Source organism: Ovis aries, chromosome 17 (genome assembly GCF_016772045.2).
Source record: "Ovis aries strain OAR_USU_Benz2616 breed Rambouillet chromosome 17, ARS-UI_Ramb_v3.0, whole genome shotgun sequence".
Classification (NCBI taxonomy): domain Eukaryota; kingdom Metazoa; phylum Chordata; class Mammalia; order Artiodactyla; family Bovidae; genus Ovis; species Ovis aries.
The window spans coordinates 58,121,318-58,144,224 of record NC_056070.1 but is presented as its reverse complement, the minus strand read 5'-3'; the positions used below and the strand labels follow the sequence as shown (position 1 = coordinate 58,144,224).

Below are 22,907 nucleotides of genomic sequence, written 5' to 3'. Positions count from 1 at the left end.
AAAAGAAGCCCTGTGGTTTGGGGGTTAGTGGTGGGATGATGCACTGAAACATCAACTTTTTATTCTTGCGTTTTCATCCCATAACCCTGTTGTACAGATTTCAGATTGTGTTAAGACTACTTGGCATTTTCTTTGAAGCTGATACATATTAAAAGTTTTCAGCTCCCAACTTTTACAAGGTCTGACATGTTTGAGAGCTCTTGAAAGACTCTGAAAAGTTTCTCTGTTTTAAAGTGGTTGACCTTTGTACAGTATAGTACTGGTAGAACCCCATCTAGAATGTTGAGTTTAATTGGGATATTCTAGTTTGTAATCAGTGAGTGCTGAATTTGGATTCTTCTGAGATGCTGATGATTCACTGGCTCCATCTAACAAAGTGCAGCCTTGTGGCTAATTTTTAAACTCCGGAATTATAAAGGTTACCCCCCGTTCAGGGCTAGTCTTGTGGTCCAGCCTAACTCTGAGGGCAGAGACTGGAACTTTCCTTTCTAGCTTCCCCAGCCATGGGGAAGTGGCCCCCAGTCTGGGCACATCTCTGGGGTGTTACCTACCTGCAAAAGGTGTCAGTTAGGCAGGTTAAGGTGGAAAGTGGATGAGAATTGCTGGCCTTAGTGCCTACTGTGTGGTGAGCACCCAACATGTGTTTTAATCTATTGACCGATAACACATATCAGCATTCTCTAAGGTGCCTTCTGGAGGGCACTAGGCTTTCGATATACTCCTTGTTAGAAAAGTTCAGGGGCCAGATATGTTTGAGAAACACAGCTTCCTATGTCTCCTCCTTAGATACAGGCAGCACACATGTCAGTCTGTTAAAAGCTCTGAGAAGTTCCCACAGTGAAGAATCCTGCTTAGTTTTGTTTAAACCAGTGTTCTCCAAACTTGTGTGACCGTGCAGTCCTTTTTATTTTTATTTATTTGTTACTCTAGCTGTGCTGGGTCTTCATTGCGTCACATGGACTTGTCTCTGGTTGTGGAGTATGGGTTTCTCTAGCTTCAGTGTGAGGCCTTAGTTGCCCCTTGGCGTGTGGGATCTTAGTTTCCTGACCAGGGATTGAACCCATGTCCTCTGCATTGCAAGGCAGATGTTTAACCACTGGACCATAGGGGAGTCCTGAGAATCCTTTTCTAAAGCTAGGGAGCTGCTGTTCTGCTGACTGTGCTTTGGTAAGTGCTGTGTAGTGTGTAGTGAAAGTATTGACTTAACTAATGTGAATCTCTCATCTGGTAGTTACATTTCATAATTTCTGCAAAGTTTTACCTTTTGTAATTTTTACCAAAAAAAAGGACTGATGTATCCCACGGATCAGAGTAAACTGCTGCGTGTTCAGTTTAGTTAGCTCTCTGTGCCTTTGAGAAACCATGAGGGTGTCTGTGTGTTCACCCTTGTCTTATACTTTATTTAACCCTGAATTCCAGGAGCCTGTGGGAGACATACTGTGCTCTGGAGCTATTTGAGTTGTTGCCTACCTTCATCACAGTGGATGTTGGTCTGTCCCTGTCTGTTCTGCTTGATTGACTAGTGCTGAGACTCCCTTTGGCACAGACAGATGGACAGACACCACCTAGTGTCATGGACAGGCTCAGCTGTGGAGCAGACATGCCAAAAATAAAACCGTGGTGTTCTCGCTAGTCAGAACTGGGACTCCAGTGTTATTGAGTCATTATCCTATTCTTTATTGCCTGACCGCTTGTGATCAGATGAGGGTTTGTTTCCCCGATGCCCTTATGGCTGAGATGGAGAGGTGTGGGATGACAGTGTGGTTACGTGGATTTGTAACTGATGCTGTGGCCACGCCCAGGGTGGGCTGCTTAATGGATTCCTGTCAGCCTGGAAGAAGGGCTCTAGTGCTTTGCCACGGGCTCTGTACTCAGCCCCATCCTGGTTAGTTTTTTAAAAATAATTAAGACGTGAAGGCCCACAGACTGCATTTCGCGGATGACTTATGTAAAGGGAAAGTAGCATGCATATAACGGATGACAGAATTGAAATGCAAAGATGATATAAAATGCTGGGAGTGGGCATGTGTGATGAGCTGGGATTTAAAATGAATAGAAAGTTTAGAAAGCTAAGAATTTAAAACGTGATAGTGTGAGAGTAAGAAATGGGGGCTTTTTTTTTCTTTAATTACAGTTGGTGTTTAAGAAGACTGAAGATTGATAAGTACCAAATTGAGATTACTGTTGGGAAGGAAAGGATGTGGACTCAGAGAGATACATAGGAGTTTTAAGCTTATTGGTAATATTTTTAAGCAGGGTGGTGTGTCCATGGGTGTTTGTAATATATAACTTTGTCTGCCTTAAATATTTGTTAAAATAAATGGACTCCAGAAGCTCTGGACTATGGGTTCTGCATTGTGTCTTTAAGTGAAGTAGCAAATTAGTATCTGATAAAATCCTTCTGTTCATGGCACCTGAAAGTTGTGTATCTGGGATATTGTTTAGTTGCGAGTACCGCATTTGAAGAGGGACAGTGCAGACATATAAACACGAGGGTACACTTCAGAGGTAATGAATATGGGAGCTAGTTCTGTGACAGTTAGTTGAGGGAAATGTGTAGCGTTTAGACCAGCGAAGAAATGACTGAAGGGAAAGGTGATGGCTGCCCTCAGTCGCCTAAAGAACTGTTAGTGTGTCATTTTTGTTCCTCTGTTCTGACACTGTTATCTTCTTTTGTGTTAGATATTTTTCTAGCATACCATTCTAATTCTCTTATTTCGTGTACCGTATTTTGGAGTTGTTTTCTTAATGGTTGCCCTAGGGGTTACAGTGAGCCTCATAAAACGTAGTTTTGACTAATACCAACTTAATTCCGATTGTACAACCAAAGTGCTCTAGAATAACTATGTTCTCTCTCCTTTCTTAGAATTTGTACAATAATAGTACAGTCTTTATAAGCCCATTAGCAGTTTTAGGCTGTGTCTTTTTAATCAGATGGAAGAAAAGGGATGCAAGTAAACGTACATTTATACTGTCTTTTATATTTACCTTTGTAGTGATGTTTACTTGGAAAATAAAGTATATTTCCTTTCAGTTCAGCCTAAAGGACTGCCTTCAGGCAGTCAAAATATTGTATTTAGTATTTCTTGTAGTGCAGATACACTCCAGATGAATTCTCTTATTTTCTGTTTATCTGGGAATATCTTAATTTCTCCTTTTAATTTTGAAGGATCATTTTGCTGGCTCTAGATTTGTTGATTGGCAGTCTCTTTTCAGCGGTTTGAATATGCTGCGGGCCACTGCTTTCTGAGTTCCGTGATTTCTGAGGAGAAGTACGGAGTACCTTGTGCATGAGTCTTTTTTCTCTAGATCCTTTCAAGATTCTGTCTCCAGCTTCCTACAGTCTAACTGTGTCTAGGTGGAGAATCCCAGGGACGGGGGAGCCTGGTGGGCTGCCGTCTATGGGGTTGCACAGAGTCGGACACGACTGAAGCGACTTAGCAGCAGCGGCAGCAGCAGGTGTGAGTCTCTGAGTTTATTCTTCATGGTGTTTGCTGAACTTCTTTGCTATGCAGATGAATGTTTTCCCTCAAATTTGGGAGAGTTTTTTCCTTAATTTCTTCAGGTGTCCTTTCTACTCCTTTATCTCTTTCCTTCCCCATCTGGGACACCTATAATGCCTATATTGGTCCACTCAGATGATGTCTCATGGTTCTCTGAGGCTCTGTTAATTTTGTTAATTTTTTGTTTTTTTGATCTTTTTCTTTCTCAGTATGGAAAATCTTAATTGACCTTAAATTTTCTGATTCTTCTTCTAGCTCAAATCTATTGTTAAGCCCCTTTAGTGATTTTTTTTTGTTTCAGTTATTATACTTTTCAACTATAAAACTTCTATTTGGTTCTTAAAAAATAATTTCTATCTCTTTATCAATATTCTGTACTTTCTGAGATGTTGTGCGTATATGCTTATTTCTTTAGATATGCTTTCCTTTAGTATTTTGAACATATTTATAATGGGGTGTTCCACTCTCTAGGTTTTCCTTTTAAGTCTTTCGATCAGCCTCCTTTTAGCCCAAGTTTGTAGTGCCATGTCAGGCAGCTGCACTGTTAAACAGTAGTCCCTTATTTTTTCTGACAAACGTCCTGGGTATAGGACAGAGTTAGATCAAAGTCAGATCAGATGAAGATGCTTTTGGAGAGCTGTAAACCCATTTGGCCTCCTTGGGAGTTGTTAGACCTCTGGTTATTACAGCTACTGTAGTTGGAGGCTGGTGGTTTTCAAGGCTGCCATGGAGCTGGGGGACGAGGATGGGATTAATGCAGGTGAAAACAACACAAAGGTTGCTATTCTTACTAAGGGTCAGCTGTTTTCCTTGAATAAATGCTCCTCAGAATATTACTAGCTTGTAGTTAATTTCTGGAGCTCTGGAAAAGTTTTTTTTTTGACAATGTTTGGCAGTATCCTTGTCGCTTCTTTTGAGGAGCAGATTTTCGGCGATCTTCACTCTGTAGTTAGAAAGTTAACTCCAGCAGCACTTCATCAAGTGAGGCACCCTTGTGTAATGGAGAGTCTGCCGGGCGCACGCTGTGTGCTCTCTCTCACTGTGTCTCCTGTTCTTCCTTCTTATCTGAGTATTTGATGTCTTGGAGTAGCCCCAGGGGAGTGTTATGGAGCGCAGGTTGCTGAGAACCGCTGGTCATGACTTTATTAGAAGTGAGGCTCCGCCTTTGAGGGGGCAGCAAGCGGAATGTGTTTCAGGCCTCAGACCATGTGGATCTGCCGTCTCATTTTGCCAGCGGAGTCCATCCTTTACAATCTGCCCGACTTTGTGCAGTAAATCTCATGATGAAGAAAATCCATCATTTCCCAAAGTTAGGCTTGGAAGACAAAGCTCTTAACGGCTAAAACGACCCTTTCCTCTGGATACGGTTGGGATTTGAAATCCAGTCCAGATATAGTGTTCATTTCTCTCTTATCAGATCTTATCATCCTAGTTAATAGCTTGCCTTTTCTGTTGAATATTTTTTATTTACACACTTAAAATCTGAGTTTTCACACATAAAGTGAATTTGAATTTCTCACATGACCAGAAGTTTGGGTTATGGATATTAATTTTATCACAGCTTTTTACTTTAGAGGTCATCAATGTCTAGCTCTATAAGATGGAAATACAAGTGCCTATTAGTAAAAAGCAGAGATTCTGTTCTGAAAAGCTGTGTGTGATTTTGTATCTGTTAACATGTTAGTGTGTATTTTTTGTCTGTTACATGTATTTTTCTCTTTATATCTTGTATTTACATGTGTATGTATAAAATAATTTAACCAACTAGTCTAAAATGTGGCATTAGGTTGGTAGTACAGCAATTTTGAAATCTTGAAAGATAAAACTGGAAACATTTGCTTGTATTTTTTTCGCCTCGGAGGATTTTGTTAATGAGACATTTTATACTGCCATAAACCCAGGGCAGTGATAAAGAAAGGTGTTGATTGATTTTTGGATGACAAGGGATGTCTCTAATTGCAGAACTTGATGTTTGTGTCACTTGGGCTGTTGTAGGTGAGCAAGACGTGGAAGGTGATTGCAGAAGACGAGGTGCTGTGGTACAGGCTGTGCCAGCAGGAAGGCCACCTCCCCGAGAGCAGCATCTCCGATTATTCTTGCTGGAAGCTTGTGTTCCAAGAGTGCCGAGCCAAGGAGCACATGTTGAGAACCAACTGGAAGGTAGGCGGTGGCCAGCACCATTACCTGCAGGGGAGTTGCCTGCAGGGACCCAGGATGAAACCTGGGATGAAACCTGAGTCCCTCCAGTTTCAGCCTGAGGCTCACTGCTAAAAGCAGAGAGAAGGGTGTGGTGAGTGTCCCTGCAGCTGACGGTGGCTTGTTGACCGTTGGAGTATCTGCCCTCATTTCCAGCCACCTATTTGGGAGCGTCCTTTGTCCTCCAGGAGAGGAGGTGAGCTTGAGGTGCCAGTCACCTCCCTCTGATGGTCGGGTGTTTGGAGTGGTGCTCCGTGTAGCGTGCTTTCACTGTTGCCTCTTCCCTGGATGGACCAAGAAAGCATCACCTGATTGCAAAAGAGGGCCTGAAAGTGCTCTTTCCGGTCAATGTAAGGGGGAGATTGCTAAGCGTCTCCAAGTATTGTCTTCCCTTGCCTCATGTAACCTATTGGCTCGCTTCCATAACGTTTATCACTTCAAAATCTCTCCAAAAATGTTAGATCACAGCTACGCATTTACCCAGTGAAGTGTTTCTGAAGAAATCACTGTCAGGAGCAGTGTTACATGGAGCTGTCTGAGGCATGAGGAGATGCCAGCCTGGTGGCCGTTTCTTCCCACCTGGTGGCTGGATATTCAGGTGGAGGGAAGGGATGGAACTGGATTCTCTGTTCCCCTCTTGTAAAAGTCAATCCCAATAGACTTTGAGATGAACAAGCTTTTGCTCATTACTGATGGGCACATACTGCCTATGTGCACGTCCGTCCTCAGTCACCTCACAACCTGATTAGTGACCGTATTCTAGATCTGGGTACTGTCACAGTTCCTAGCTAAGTCAATGAGAGCAGTGTTCCTTTAACTTGGCGCTTCTCAGCCCTGGGGCTGGCACCATCTGGGGCCAGATCTTTTTTAGTGAGGGCTCTTCTGAGCGTTGCAGGATCTTCTGCTTCTGCGGCATCTCCAGCCGCTCCCCAGTACAGGCCAGAAAGCATTCCCTTCCTTCCCCCAGCATCACCCCTGTTTGAGAGCCACCCTTCCAAAGAGAATTAGCACAGCTGTGCTTAGACCACAAAGACACCTCCACTAAATAAAAGTCCCGCTGCCCGCCGTGTGCATCCAGACCAGGTGGAGGCCCCTTCTTCCCCTTTTGCTTGGCTCGGTCTGTGTGAAGGACATAAGCGAGAGCAAACCTGCTGAGACAGGCTGGAGATAGGAAGGCCAAGGGTCTAACCCTGGCTGCTGCTGCTGCTGCTGCTAAGTCGCTTCAGTCGTGTCCAACTCTGTGCAGCCCCATAGACAGCAGCCCCCCAGGCTCCCCCGTCCCTGGGATTCTCCAGGCAAGAACACTGGCGTATGTTGCCATTGCCTTCTCCAATGCATGAAAGTGAAAAGTGAAAGTAAAGTCACTCAGTTGTGTCTGACTCTTCGCGACCCCATGGACTGCAGCCTACCAGGCTCCTCCACCCATGGGATTTTCCAGGCAAGAGTACTGGAGTGGGGTGCCATTGCCTTCTCCAACCCTGGCAGGAGGGGCCATAATTTAAGGAACGCTTGAGAGGAGGGCGTTCTGTCCAGGAAGGAGGGATGCTTTTGAGAGTTGTGAGCACTCTCAAAAGAGAGCTGGAGGTACTCCATGTACCATGGCTCAAGTTCATAAATGTCAGATCCTAAGGGAGAACACAGCAGCTGACTTCTTTGTTTGCTCCACGGACAATGGACACTTCCCAGGTGGTGCAGTTGGTAACCTGGCAGACTCCACCTGCCAGTGCAGGAGACGCAGGTTCAGTTCCTGGGTTGGAAAGATCCCCTGGAGAAGGAAATGGCAACCCCCTCCAGTCTTCTTATCTGGAGAATTCCATGGACGGAGGAGCCTGGTGGGCTGCAGTCCATGGGGTTGCAGAAGAGTTGGACACAACTGAGCGCACACACCTGCATACACCAGAGGGAGTGAAGGGGGGAAGCAGGCATGCCCTCCTCATCCAGGCTGAGGGGCAGAAGTGACGCTGTTTAGCGACCTGCCTCAGCATCTGGAGCTCCATGCCTGTGTGCAGATTGCATAGAGTTTAAGTGAACATCTGTTTGTTGTCTTTCTCTAGCAAGCACAAAGCCATGTGTTTGGTAAGTGCTCAGTAAGAGGTTGTTGCTTGAATGAACTGGAGTCAGACTGGAGGGAGGCTTCTCTTTGGAGCATTTTGGGCCCACATCCCACACTGTTACCTATAAGGTCTACAGAGGTCAAGTGTCTAGTGATGGCTCTTGCATTAACAGTGGTGATTCTGGAATGAAAGGAATCCTTATGAAAACATGAAAGGGAGCAGAGAGCAGGATGCATCCCCTGTGGGTGCCTCTGCTTTCCCATCTCTAATGTGGAGCTGAGAGTAGCTGCGCCCTCCAGGCTGCAGTCCAGAGGACTGACTAGTGGTATCTAACGCTCCTCCCCCAGGGCTTGGCCTGTGTATGCAGCTCGGTTAGCCTTGACTTTGGCACACAGGTGCTGTAGTTTGGTGCTATCCCTGGTCATCCTCTGGATGGGTCGGGAAGGTGATTTGGTTTGAAATCTCCTAGGTCAGTGTCTGGGGAAGCTCAGCAGGGACCCCAGGGTTCTCAGTACTTCACATAGAGGGTGACCTGTGAATGTACAAACTTACCTGGACTTTAGAGCAAGGGTGAAACGGTGTTCCTTTCCCTGGTGTTTGCACGCACTTGTTTCACAGTGGAGTGCTAAGGTCTCTTAATCCAGAACACCAGTGTGGGGCTGGAGCCCAGGATGAAGAGGAAGCCACGTGACAGAACTTCCTGGAGGCCGTGAGTGCATAGACCCTCTCCTTTGCTTTCACTGCCTGGTCTCTCAAAAGAGCTTGCTGTTCTTGTCACTTTGGCCATGGTCCTTGCACGGATGACTTTGCAGTCTCTCCCATGTCTCACACCAGCAGGACAGCCCCACCTGGATGTGTCCAGTTTGTGTCCCTCAGCCTTGGGCTCATTTCTTGAGTTCAGTGCGATCACCGAGCGGATCACCTGGCACAGCGTCTGGAGTTCAGCTGCTTAATAAATGTTGGTTTTAATGGATGGATGTCATCATCTGTCTCCTAATAATAATGTAGATAGTAATAGTAACTACCATTTATTGGAAACTTGTGTGCGAAGAACTATCCTTGGCACTTATACTATTTCTGATCCTTGTGCTGGTACAACAAAGGTGAAGTTATAGATGGCTTGGTATTCTTTTTTTCAATTTTAGTACTGTTGACTTACAGTGTTGTGTTTCAGGTGTATAGCAAAGTGATTCAGTTATGTATTCATATTTTCTGATGGCTTGATATTCTTGAATACCTTTATGCATGCTTGCGTAACTGTCCCACCCTTCCCAACATCCCACATGTAAATATTTTCTATACCTCCAGATTCCCTTTATTTTAAAAATAGTTATTTGTGTATATTTTGAATCAATCATGATACAATAAATCAAAAGTCATCAAAGGGCATATACTGGAAAATATATCTTCCTCTTGCCTCTCTTCACCTACCTCAGGAGCTACTGTGTTAAGGGTTTTAGGGTTTCCTTTATAAACCATTTCCATGAACCTCTGACCTCTCAATCAGAAATAAAGTCTTCTCTCCTTCCCCCCTCCACCCTGATTTTTATTTTGTTGTATATATGTTTTAATTTTATTCTGAGAGCACTTACAAGAGCTGTTAGCAGGTAAAATACCATTAACTACTTTCTCTCCACCAAACTGGACTTTTTAAATACACTTTATGTGTTTCTTCACCGGCAGCCTCTGCAGAGTGAAGTAGTTTATGTCCTGTAAGCCCCGAGGGCGTGGGCCAGTGTCTCACAGTCTAGTTCCATTCAGTGTGTGCAGCTTGAAAGTGCTAGTAGCTTAACATATTGGTTGTCATCTGTGTCCTTTTGAGTCTCTTTAACTGTGGACACAGTCCATGCTGTAGGTAACCCACCGTGGAATATAGATGAGAGCAAAATGCTTTGTCTCCCTGCCATCCCGAGAATAGTATAAACCACACCCCTTTTCTCATGCAGAATCGCAAAGGCGCTGTGAGTGAGCTGGAACACATTCCCGACGCAGTTTTATGTGATGTGCATTCTCACGATGGCGTTGTCATTGCTGGGTAAGCAAAAACAGTTTTTCATTTAATACTCTTCATCCTAAGGTCTTTCACTTTTCACGGACCACCTCTGCGTCTCAGCCACCTCATTCTACCTTTGGGAGCACGTGCCTTCCCACTCACAGCCCACGTGGAGATAAGACGGAGCCCCTGTCTGTGTCCTCCAGTAGTCGAGGGCTCTGAAGCGAGTGGGGTGGGGCGGCTCTGTAATCCATTTGTCTCATATCTTTTGAGCTTTTAAATGACTCTTGTGGCATGTTATTATGTTAGATTTTCATTAAGGCCAACAGTTTGTTCTTTATGAAGACATAAAAAACTCAAGAATAGTAAGTGTTGGCAAAAACGGGTCCTATTCTTGATTTCTCATTCTGAAGCCTTCATTATGAGGAAGGGTTGTGGCCACACAGGTAATCTTCCTTCTCTACCACACAGATCGTATTTGCAGTTAACTTGTCCTGAAATAGGCATTTTATTACATATCTGTCTCCATTGCCGAGAAATTTAATTTTAGCTTCTATGAATTTGGCTTCTATTCCAAAAACCACTTTCATGAATTCTTCATGTTTTATCAGAGAGGTGTTTTTATGTGTTTCTTTATACTAAGGCGGTAATTTTCTTTTTGGATTAACAGTATGTCTTGAACTAGAGTCTTACGTTGTGTACCTAATGCCATAGAGACCAGGACACTTAAACTTTTGGGTCTGGATTGACTCTGAAGTGAGCTGCCCAAAAGAAGTTTCTCCCTGGATGGACAAACAGAAACCTTGGACTTAACAACATAGTCATAGGAAAGCCTTTTCCTTTGAAAGAAAGCTCCTTCAGAAGCATTCCTTGAAGAGTATTGCTTGAATTGAAATTTCAAAGAGATCATTTTAATACTTTGTGGTTTCGTAGCACCTTTGTAGAAGTGTTTTGCTCTAAACAGGTTAGACCTTAGGAGCAACACTTTGCTTTAGCTTGTGTTTTCCTGGCCATGATTTCGAGGTTAATGCCCTTCTTGGCAGTGCCATAAAACTGTCGCTTTTAGAAAAATTAATGAACTAGAAATCTAGAATTCTGTCCATCCAGTTATCAGTGTGGCACTAGGCTTCTGTCCCCATCACTCAAGTGTGGGCCTGAGAGCTCATGCTAGGTAAGGTCCTTTTCACCTGCTAATTCTGAGATTACTTGGTAGCTCCCAGAGGGACTAGGATCATTCTAGCTTACAGGGGTCTCCTGGTTAGAGGCCTTTGAGAACAGACTGAGACTGAACTGAACGCCATAAAAGGAATTGAAATAGGGAAGATGACTCTCGAAAGCCAATAATGAATTTCTCATCCGGACGTGGACCTTACAAAAGGCAGCCTGGCCATGAGTCCAGACACCAGTCCTTCTTTTCCTGTCTCTCCGTTCCCCTGAGGCCTGCTCAGCATCACAGATTATGCCAGCACAAAGCACAGCAATGGCAGAGTTTCGTGGATCGATGAGATGAAACTTGATCTGTGGGTCAGAGAGGCTCCTCACAGCCCCCTTTTTTAAGAGAACCTTACGTTGATGGCCTAGCCTCAGATACTTCAATCTTGCTTGTATATACAGCGTCTTGTGTTTATCATTAAAATTTTATCTAGTGGTTACGATGCTTGTTTTCTGGGTCAGATCTTGAATCCCTTTTCATTTGAGAACAGCGGTGTTTGCGGTTACCTCATTCTCAATCAATGTTGTATTCACCAGGCTTTCTGCAGTTATGTATCTCCAAGGAGCTTCTTAAAGAGACAGTGGCTACCCCACCATTTCTTTCTCATTTACTTCTTTTGCATTTTTCCTGTTTTTCTTCTTCCCTTCCTTCCTTCTCTATTTTTTATGCAAGTGGAATCTGTTCGGAGGCTTAGTTTTATATATCTGCAAGTAACCTATGTTTCATATCTGCATTTAAACTTGTTAATTATATAATTGAAGATTCTGTTGCAGAATCTTTTCCCAGCTTCTTCTCAGTTTTTCAGTCCTCTATGTAGGTGTTGCTGGTTTGGAGTTGCATTGCCTAGACTCAGACTGATGTGTGTTACACGGAAAGGTAGAGTTAACCCAGTCTTGGTTCTCCCTTAGTCTTCTTTTCACACAGAACCAGGGTACCCATCAAATGCTTATTTGCTCATAAACTCTGAGACACTCAAGTCCCTGTCAAATGAACAGGACGTGGATGCCTCTCACCTGAGGCTTGTTTTCCACCAGAGGAAGCAGACATTATTCTCAGAGCTTTTGATCTTTCCCTCTTGTCCATGAGTGTTTGTTTCCCTTCCTATCTCATGGATGATAATTTCCAGTTACCTTTTCCTGATGCTTGGAGCCCTTTGAAATTTGTTTCCAACCTTCCCTTTCTCCTCCTTACTTTTCCCAGGGTACCTTTGGTTTTTCTCCCCCCATACTGTCCTAGTTACCTCTGACCATGTCTTTTAAACTTGAGATGCAATTTACACACCATAAAATTCACCCTTTTAATTGTGTAAATCAGTGATTTTTACTACATTCACAAGGTTGTGTAACTATCCACCATTATCTAATTCTTGAACATTTTCATCACCTCCAAAAGAAACCCTGTCTCCATTTTTTAAGGCTTAGCTCGAGTCTTGCTGCCTCCCACAGCTTCCATGGCACGCTAGCCTATTAACTCGGCCTCCCATGCCAGCATCTCGCCTTCTCATGCCTCCCAGGGAAGTGATTATCTGCAGCTCATGGGGCAGCTAACCACACAGCTTTGAGGCTTCACCGAAACATTTTTGTCTTATGTTGTTATTTTATTTTTAAACTTTATAGTCATGTAAATGCCCAGTTAATTTGTAAGCATCTTTTAAAAGTAGAGGTGTTATGTAATATTTCGTTAAGCTCCCTGTAATACTAATACATTTTTTAATCTGAAGAAGAGTGTTAACACTTAATAGATTCCCTTCCCCCAACTTGTATACTATATGTTACATGAGAAACTGGAGGAATTCCTGACTTCTTTTGTCTGTTCTGATTTCCTAGTTCTTTTCAACTTAGAATCATACAGTTTGAAACCTGGAAGGAACTTTATAGATTCTGTTCTGAAATGCTCCTCCTGCGTGAGGTCGTGGAGGCTCCCGAGGTCTGGGGAGTGGGGTTGATACGTGTGCCCTGCCCGCCCCGCTGTGCTTCTGCAGGGGGCACGTGAGCGCCCTGCCCCTTGCCGCCGTCTCCAGCCCTGGCTCCATGCTCAGATGCCCTATTATTATAGTGTCGTTTTGTTTTCCTTTATGACATGTATGGACCTTTCTTTTCTGTTAAAAATGAAAACAGCAGTAAGACCATATTGTCTTTGCAAAACTATTAGAAAGTGGAGAAGAGAAAGCCGCCTGATTTCCAGCTTGCTAGCACAGCTCCTAATATGGGTTTTGGTGTGTGCCGTTTATGTTTCTGTTTTCAAATGCATGTTACTGGATTTAGGTGGCTGGATTTTTATCTTTTCCAGATTAAGGAATTATTTTAGGGACTTCCCTGGCGGTCCAGTGGTTAAGGTTCTGCAGGGAAGCCAGGTTTGATTCCTGGTCAGGAAACTAGGAGCCTACATGCTGCATGGTGTGCCCAAAGTAAAAAAAAAAAAAAATAAATAAAACGCCTTTAATAATCCTCAAGTTCTTTCCCATTTAACTTTTTTGCGTGGAGTCTCTAAACCGTCCCTCAGACCCGCTCTCCTGAGTGTACCTTCCCGTTCTCAGTCAGTGCCATAAATAACAAGACTTGGCTCTTGTTGACTGTGTTCCTCTGACAATGGTGTGTATGGGCTGTGTATGAAGAGCTTGTGTAACCGCAGAGCCTAAAGAACACCAGTCCCAGCACCCAGGAGACTTCGGGGCAGGCACGCACAGAAGGAAGACCCCGCACGCACTGTGCTCCCCGAGCCGCCTTGCTGCACCTTTGACTCACAGACTCCTTCTCGGGTCCCCCCTCACACCTCTCTGGTGTTGTGTGGCCACCCGGCAGTGTGTGCAGCATTCCAGAAGATGCCAGAAACAGTTTTTTCTTTGCTGTTGGAAGTCCCTGCGACTGTGACAAAGTGTGTGATTCAAACACAGCCTGTACTTAGACTTTTTTTTGCCCGCTAAGATTTCCCATTTCTTTAACCCGAGAGCAACTTGTGCTGAGAAGCCACCGGTCTGTGTACATAAGCCAGCTTTCTCTTTCTGTCAGAGCTGAGCCTCTGTCTACATTTCCTCTGTGATCTGGTAGCGTTCCTGAAACGCGGTGAGGTTTAGTGTGTGCCGTCCTTGGGCTTAGAAGGCGGTGTTACCTGGAAAGTTGGTTGATAATAAGTGGTTAGGAAGCGTGGTGGTTGTTTCTTTCTTTCTCTCTTTTCATGGTGAGAGCTCTGAGAGTTGTAGAATGTCTCCCAAATGACATGTTTATCATTGAGGGAAGAGACCAGAAGGGATGAGGCTGTGACAGCGTCCCCGTCCTGTGTTGTGTTGTGAGACCTAGAGGGTCCTCTTTCTCCACAGTCACACTGAGAGTAACAGGTGCTGAAAACAGATGACATCATGAGTTCAGAAAGGTCACATTATAACCTGAGATGCAGGGCTAGGTATACTTTGCCAGAAATGTTTGCTTTACTGCCATCTAGTGAAGGAGAGCATCTCAGGTACAGCTTGGAGGAGAGTCAGCCAGGGGGCTCACTGGAGGCCTTGTGCTGGCGATTAAGCTATTAGCTCACCAGAAGCTTTTATCAGATGCCCAGGAGTATACCGTGGTGTGTTTTGCAATAAACTCCCTCCTCACTGTTACTTAAGATTCATAAGTCTGAAGCGTTTCAGTTTGCATAGGAAAGCACACTTTTCTGTTCACATTAGAGGACCATGTTCCCCCTCTTTGGATTTAAAAAGAGTGTCAAGTCCGCTTTCTGTGTCAAGGTTTCTCTCAGTACTCCTGAATGCTCCTCCCACCCCTCTTCCGTTTTCTTCCATGGTGATCTGCCTTTTTAGGGTATGCTTCCTGTCTGTACTGGAAAGAATGGTGACTGTGTGTCCGTGTTTCTCTTCACCCCCAAGGATGGTTGGTGGGAAATCTCTATCATTGAGTGTCGCCAGGTGTTAGTGGTCGTCTTTCCCTAAGAAGTTCTCTGTTGTCCCATTTGGTCTACATTGATTTTCCCCATCTCCATTCCCTTTGAGGCAAGTAGGACATAGGACACAGAGCAAAACTGCCTGCATGTCTCTAGCAGCCAAAGTGACCTCTAGCTGTTGTTCTGGCTTTTATTATGACTAAAACTCTGTCCACACGACCTGGATAGTCGAGAGGCTTGCCAGTCTTCTGTAGACACGAAGCAACATTTTGAGCTTCCAACCTATATATGTTAAATTGGGTGTCTGAATCTCTGGGTTCACTTTGCCTGTTGACACTTTTCTTGGAATGTTATCATTGTTTTTTTTTTGTTGTTGTTGTTATCATTGTTTATAGCTAAGAACTGTTGGAAAATAATACTTCAGATGTAGTCATGTGTCTAAGGTAATCCTGAAATGTCTTGCTTTTAGCCATTTTCCCACCGCTTTTCCCAGTAATTAAAAATGTCCCTTAGTATTGACCACAAACCATGCCAAAATGTGGCTTTGATCTGAAGTAGTGTGTATTTGCCCTGAATTCAAAACCACTTCTATTCAGGAGCTGAAGACCTCAAGGTGGTGTTTTTGATATTCTGCTAGCTTCGTGTGAATGTATAAAACTAGATAATATAATGCCTAGGATTACTTTGAGGCTCTTGAGATGATAGCAGATGCCTTGTAAATACAGATTGGTGATAGAAATGGCCTTAGATAAGTGTCGCCCTGTATTTACACTTACTAAGGACTTGCTTTGTCTGTCCCCCTTTTAAAGAAACAAACTCTTTCTCCTGACAGTTTTCCTTTCAACCTTGTGTTATATGGATTTTGTGCTGCTGCTTATTATGATGTTGGACTGTTTCCCATAAGGAATCCAATCATTACCTGTTAGGGACCTCTTCTTAAAAATACTTTTTATTTATTTATTTTCTGCTGTGAGGTGTACATGCTCTTCTGGTAAATAAGTCTGAGGTAAGATATTGATAAGAGACCAGAGGAGAGCTTCACATTTATTATAACCTTAATGAAGGAGCTCTAGAATATCCTTAATAAATACTGGTGAACTCATGGCTGCATTTATCCATCTCGGGTTCTCCAAGGAATAATGGGAAGGGCCACAGCTACAATAACTCTGCATAATCATCATTGACTCTGACTCTATTGATTGTGATTAACCAAGATGTATGGAAAACAGTTTTAAGTGTGTAGTGCATGGATCTCATAAGGTCCATTAAGATGTTCATTATTTCTCAATTGATGCATCTTAAGCTGCACTTGATGTTTGCAGCAGTGCATTTCCACAGAAAGACTGCACTGTGGGATTGAGTTCATTTTGTTAATTGCATAATAACAACACAGTTGTGTTTCATAGAAAACAGTAAATACTCTTGCTTTCATTGATTTGTAATCTTTGGTATTATTGAAGAAAGTATGGAGTATGTGACTAGCTCCTAAAACCTCTGCATGTTAAGGGCATAAACATTTTTTGAAATGTGGGCACTGCACTTGTAGGGGCCTCGGCCTAATTGCATTGTAGTCTTTAAACCACTTTCATCTTCTAAGTTTAAGTCAGATTTGTGAGCATGTACTAAGCACAGAGGAACACTACAGGGAGGGGTACACCTCCCTTGCTCACAGGCCGAAGCGATACAGTCACTGGTGGTCACAGGCCAGTGTGAGAGAGGCAGGGTAGGGGTAGAGCAGACGCCGTGACACATGGGAGAGGCACCAGGGTAGGCTCCGAGCCAGGCAGGTTTCTCCTGAGAAGTGACTCCTCAGCTGAGTCTGGAAGGGACAGCAAGGAGTTGTTCAGTGTTGCGTGGAGGAAGGGTGCTCATGACTTACGCACACGCTGCCCCTGCTCACTCCCAAACCAGCGATGGACTTGGGAAGTCCGTGTAGTGAGCTGGGCACAGAACAGCTTCAGAACCCTCAGTGCAGGGCCGTAGGCAGCCACCACTGACTCACTGGGTCTGACTCACAGATGAAACCATTGGCTTTCCTGGCCTGAGGCCCCCATATCTAGGCTTCTTTTGGCTGCCGTGAGTACTTGATTAGAAGGAATCTGTGACTTAGTTTGAGCATGGTCCTGTAGAGGGTGAAGTTTTTTTAAGACTTTTTTTTTGTTCTTTATGTGGACCAGTTTTAAAATTTTTATTGAATTTGTAACAATATTGCTCCTGTTTTATGGTTTGGTTTTTTTGGCTGTGAGGAGGCATGTGGGATCTCAGTCCCCCAACCTGGAATTGAACCCACACCCCATGTATTGCAAAACTTAGTCTCAACCACTGGACTGCCCAGGAAATCCCGAGGGTGAAGTTTAACCGTTCCCGTGTGGGAGGCACCTTTGCATCTGCCCAGTCCCACACCCCTTGCCAGCACATGGAGCTTTTTCATCATTGGCTTCTTGACTTCCAGTTGAGCTATAGTGGTAGAACTGATGGGTCAGGGGCAGTGTCCTGCAAGCCTGAGTTAAGAGTATTGAAAAGGATAAATTCCTTGTATTGCACTCAAATGAGAATGGTTCTTAAAAGCCATATTTGTTTCCAAGACACTGTCATTGGAGAAGGCAGTGACTTGTTGGCTAAAGCAGCGGTTAGAGAAAAGCCTGGGGACCCAGGTTGATCCTAGCTGTGCCACTAAAATGTTTCTTGTGACCTTGGCTGAGTCACTTAACCTTAGGCCCAGATTCTTAAATGAAAACAATGACCCTGGTTGTGATGAAGAACCTTGAAAAAATTGTTTTCAGCAAATTAGCACTGGCACCTGGAAGCAAAATGGAACCATCCCCTCCCCCGCTTGGCTACTTAGATGGGAAAAAAGGTTAAAGGTGGTTTTTAGCTGTACAACGTTTCTCCGTTTTTCTTCAGGTCTCTTGGCCCAAATAAGTAGTCTGCTTATTGGAAATGTACTAGTTAATGAAAGCTCTTTGGTGGTAAATAATTTGAAATTGGCAATTGCTCTGGCGTGCCGAGCTTGAAAGAGGCTCTCTTCCCATTCTTTTGACAAAAAAAAAAAAAAAAAAAAAATCATCTGTGGTCTCTGACCTGTTTATTTGGAGGTAAACTCAACCTTGCCAAGCAGAAGAAAGACTGGGAAAAGCATACAGCTTCACTGATGCGTGCCGTGGGCTGGGGCAGCCTTCCTTGTTTGGAAAAGGCTTCTTTCTTCCTTAGTGTTTCGTTAGTGTTCTTACATCAGCTAATACATTAGTTGCCATTGTACTTTGCACAGGCACTAATTAGAGAACCATCAACATTGGGGTCCAGAGGCTCCCTGACAATGTAACTGTCATAGTGGTGTCTTAATTGGTTGAGTGTAATTGTCATTAGGCAGCCGTAAAGACATCTGGAGCTCTGGAGAAAAATCAGCCCTCGCCCCTTCCAGCTCTGTCCTTGCTTCTCCTGGCCAGTGTTGGGAAGCACTTTGAAACTGCACCGAGAGTCTGTCCAGGCCCCTCTGCCCCAGCCAGTGTCTGTTCCTCAGGAAGACCTCCGCTTCTGTAGCACGAGTTCATGACCGTGGTGTCCAGGCGCCCCTGCTGTGGTTGCTTTCATGTGGCACACTCCAGAGCCTGTCGCTGAGTCAGCACGTAGTACCTGCTGAAGCAGGGCACTTGTTCTCCATTCCCATCTTAAAGGAGCATGGCGTCTTTTGCATTTGCCTCGTGAGTCTTTTTGCAGCAAAACATTTATGCTGTTATCATGCTCTTTGGCCATGAAGAATGGAGCTGACTTGGATGGATGTCTACAGAAAGTTTTATATTTACTGAAATAATGTAATTTATTCTGTGTTTTGTAGAGAGGTTTTAATCAGTCTGGAAGTAGGTGGGAGACGTCTCCTGCGTCTCGATGTGTGTGTTCTGGGCGTGTCACTGACCACGAGCACTGGAAGTGGCACAGCAGAGAGAAGGCGGTGCCACTCAAGCCAGTCGGGCTGTTACCTGGGGACCCCCTTCTCTCAGCTGTGTGTGAGGCGCTGTGGTGGAAGCTGTGGCACTGTGGTAGGGCCTTCACGGTCAAGTGGAGGACACGTGGGATGCAGCAGGGAACACCATTTCTTCAGATTCAGGGGCACAGTAGTGGAGGCAGAGAGGTGTCCTGGAGAAGGGAGGCCTGGGCTAGACCTTTAGACGTTATTAGGCTTGAGTGAGGGCTTCCCTGGTAGCTCAGCTGATAAAGAATCCTCCTGCAATGCAGGAGACTGGGTTCAATCCCTGGTTTGGGAAGATTCCCTGGAGAAGGAATTGGCAACCCACACCAGTATTCTTGCCTGGAGAACCCCATGGACAGATTCTGGTGGGCTGCAGCCGTGGGGTTGAAACGAGTCGGACACGACAGCGATTAAGCACAGCACAGCACAGGCTTGAGTGAGGTGGGTGGTTCTCAATCTGGGTAGCTCATTGGGAACAGCGTTGTCTGGTCCCACCCCCAGAGGATGAGATTTCATTGATCTGGTGTGCCCTTGGTTTTGGGAGTTTAAACGCATCCCAGGGGATTCTAATGTGGGGCCAAGGTTGGCCTACCTGGCTGGGTCATGAGGAGGGAAGGGGCTCCACAAAGGTGGGTAATCGGGAGCCGAGGTGCAGAGGCACCCATGCTGTGGAAGGCAGTGACCGACCATCCTGGCTAGAGACTGGCTCCTGCTAAGGAAGAGGAGAAAATGAGGCTGGGAGAGGAGTGAGGCAAGTTTGTGGAGGGATCTCAGTGCCTGGCTGATAGTTAAAGCTTCATTCAGTGTGTTGTTAAGGCCTCAGGATTTACAAAGAGCTCCCTAGGTGTCAAGCGCTATTTTAGTTCAGCTGTTCTGATCACTGGATCAACAGCGGGGGGCAGGACCCAGCCCCTGGCCTTAGAAGCTCATGGGTTCATAGGGGAGGTGAACAGTCAGATGACTGCACACACAGCTGCCTCCAGAGGAGAGTCCACATTGCTATCCTGGAAGATGGTAGCACCCGTGGTCTGGTGTGGAGGGTGGAGGGAGAAAGAGGGAGAGAGCCACGTAGTCAAACATTTCTGAGGGCTTGGCTGGTGCAGAGCGGCTGAAGGTGAGCGAGGCTTGGGAGTGGGGAGGCTGTTGTGGGGCGGCTAAGGGGTGAGGGGTGGGCCAGGTCCAGAGGCAGCCTGGGAGTGAGGAGACCAGGAAAGGTGTGGACCGCACGTGTAGTAAGTAGTGTGGTGATGTGTGCGTGATGGCAGAGGGGCGTTGAGGAGCCCCCCCAGTTTTGCACTGGTGACCTGGAACGAGTTCTGTCTCTGACAAAATCAAGAACTTGCAACAGGCCAGTTTGGTCGTGGGCCAAGGCTTTTTGAGGAGAGCATGTGTTTGATTTTAGGTGAGTGAGCTGCAGCATGAAGGGGACAACTTCTTGGAAGAAAAGGCAGTCAGGAGCCTCCCCGATATTAATGGATGCTCCTCTGCGGCCTCTGCCCTCTGTCTCTCTTTCCCCAAAAGAGAGAGACAGACTATTTCATGGCTCACGGTTGTGGGGTGCAGCAGGTTTTAGGTTTGGATTTGGTCACTGTTGCTTTACCTTGGAACTCCTTGTGTAAAGGGAGCTTGCAAATGGTGGGTTTCAAGCCCCCCAAATGCTGCCCTCTTATCCCCTTGGGGGCACCACAAAGGCCTTGAAGATGACTGGTGTGGTCGCATATGCAGGTCACAAGAAGCAGAATGACAGACGAACAGAAAGGAAATACATTTTCCTGGCTTGTGTAGTTCTTTCTCTCAAAGCTCCTGAGTCACCTCTGTCTGTCTGTCACTTCTATTTCTGAATGATGTTGCCATCCTTCTCAGCAGCCTTTTGTGGATTGGCCAGTTCCTTTCGCACAGAATCTAAGCATACACAGCCTAGAAATTCACACATGTTGTCTCCTGAGTATGTCTGTTGCTAAGCAAGTGGCCTTATTCCAGGGAATGGTGTAGTCATCCTTAGGGTGTCAGAGTCAGCCAGGTAGTTAGGGTGCAGTGGAGTGTGTGTTCCTGTTGAGGTGTCCTCGTTGAGGTCACATGATCTGGAGCACTGTCTGGAGGGTCTGGGAGCCAACGGCCATGCTTTGGCCCTGGCGATTTCAATATCTTGCCTTGGCTTGTGTGTCACCAGGCTTACTGACAATGAAGTGAGCGTTTTTGTTTGCTGGAGGATGAGTGGTCAGAGGCCCATCAGTCCAGTTTTAGACAGCACATCTCTCCTGCCTGCCTCTTCACACGCCCGCTCCCTGGGTGCCATCCCAGAGGGAGAGAGCCCAGTGGTCCATAGAGAAGATGCGTGACGGGATGACCTCTGAATTCACGTTGTGTATATTCGTTGTCAGCTAATAGTGTGAGGAGAACACCGCTGCATTTAGTAAGTGAAGCATTTCTGAATCAGAGTAACCTTAATTTATTAAGAAACTTCGCGCGAGAGACTGATCTACAGCTGCTTCATAGATGCATCACGTCATAGACGTCAGTGGTTAGGTAAGTCTCGCAGTTACCTTTTTTGTTTCTTCGCTTGTAATGTGAGATGAAAGAAACCCTGAAGGAACGAACTGTGGCTTGGCCTCAGGAAGACCAAACACCTTTCCCGTCGTCTGCATGTCTTTGTGTTTGTGGGGGTTCATCCTGAGGCTCTGACCCTGTATCTACCACGCCTCGGCACAGGTGCTGCGGTGTTGAAGCAGACCCTCTGCGGCAGCTGTGAGGAACTCTGCATAAAGGCCTCCTCGTCATCTGGCCATTGCATTGTCCCCGGGGCCTGGTGTCTGCCCAGGTTCTGGCCCTGCCTCGGCCGTGATGGAGAGTCATTTGTTGGAGTGGCAGGAGTGATAGGAGAGAGCGAGTGCTCCCGCGCTCTAAGTGGGCGAGACCAAGGAGCGCCATGCATTTCGGCAAGAGCTTTTCATGAGAGGCAGCACTGGCTGCTGAAGGCAAGGTTTAATTGTTTCAGCAAATCAATTAGTCTTCGGGGACTTTAATCAGTCAAATCTGATGCATGGATGAGGTATTAGAAAGCTTGCGCCTGTAAGACCATTAGCCCTGTGTGTGTATATGTGTAAATAGTGTGGCTTCTGCACATTTCTGCTAGTGATCCCTTTACTGGGAGGACTTAAGGTAGCAGAAGGGGTACAATAGTCAAAAAGGAAGGCAAGGAGATCTTGCTCTCCACTGTTTCAATTACAGCATTCTCCTTTGAAATTGTCACCATTGTGCCACAAGAGCAGGGAGCATGTTCTCAGCCTTTCTGCTGCCGAGGTGCCGTTCTCTCCTGTTGGGGTGACCCGTGTAAGCGGTGTTGCAGCAGTGGGTCCCTACCTGCCTAGTCTTCCTCCACTGGCGCTTTAAGGCTCCCACAGGCTCTCCCCCGTGGACCTGCTATTCACTCCCCATTTGGAACCAAGTGTGTCCTTCTTTTCCAGATACACGTCAGGGGACGTGAGGGTGTGGGACACCCGCACCTGGGACTACACAGCCCCCTTCCTGGAATCGGAGTTTGAGGAGGATGAGCCTGGAATGCAGCCATATGTCTCCTTTGTGAGGATAAACAGCTCGCTGGCGGTGGCAGCTTACGAGGATGGTAAGCAACCCTCCTCCCTATTAAGAAAAAAAAAAAAGCTTGACAAAAATGAAGCAGCTGTGGCCAGCTCCCCCCTGTAATCCCTCCATACATACACGTGGGCACACACACATGTTCACACACATACACTCATCCTTGTCTTTATGTGAAGAAGTTGGCCAATAACCCTCAATGCATTAGTAGGCATTGGAACACAGCACCCATTAAAACTGGTGTTTAATTCCTACTGGAACTGTCAGGCTGGGTTTTAGTGCCAGACACGAGGCTGGCCAAGCCATCTTAAGCAAATAACTTGTTTGGTGTAAAATATTAAATATACTTGGCCTACTTTTCCTGTTGGCTCTGCCTGATTCAAAGGAAACAGTGAAAAGAGGACAGACAGAGATAATCTTTTGACAAATACGCAAATAGAAAAATAAAGTCAGGGTCTACCTTCGCCTGGCGCTCACACACTATGTGAGATAAATTATGGTAATATGTTTC

General features: G+C 45.5%; 1 protein-coding gene across 2 annotated transcripts in view; it reads left to right on the top strand.

Annotated features, from left to right (window-relative positions):
- The window catches only part of FBXW8 (F-box and WD repeat domain containing 8), a 118,539-nt gene that overhangs the window by 27,202 nt on the left and 68,430 nt on the right, over positions 1 to 22,907 (top strand). For both annotated transcript variants that reach the window (XM_042234649.2, XM_027956546.3), the window contains 3 exons: positions 5,499 to 5,663; positions 9,700 to 9,788; positions 22,267 to 22,424. In XM_042234649.2, the coding sequence (XP_042090583.1) occupies positions 5,499 to 5,663; positions 9,700 to 9,788; positions 22,267 to 22,424 (412 nt within the window). The remainder of the gene's footprint in view (positions 1 to 5,498; positions 5,664 to 9,699; positions 9,789 to 22,266; positions 22,425 to 22,907) is intronic.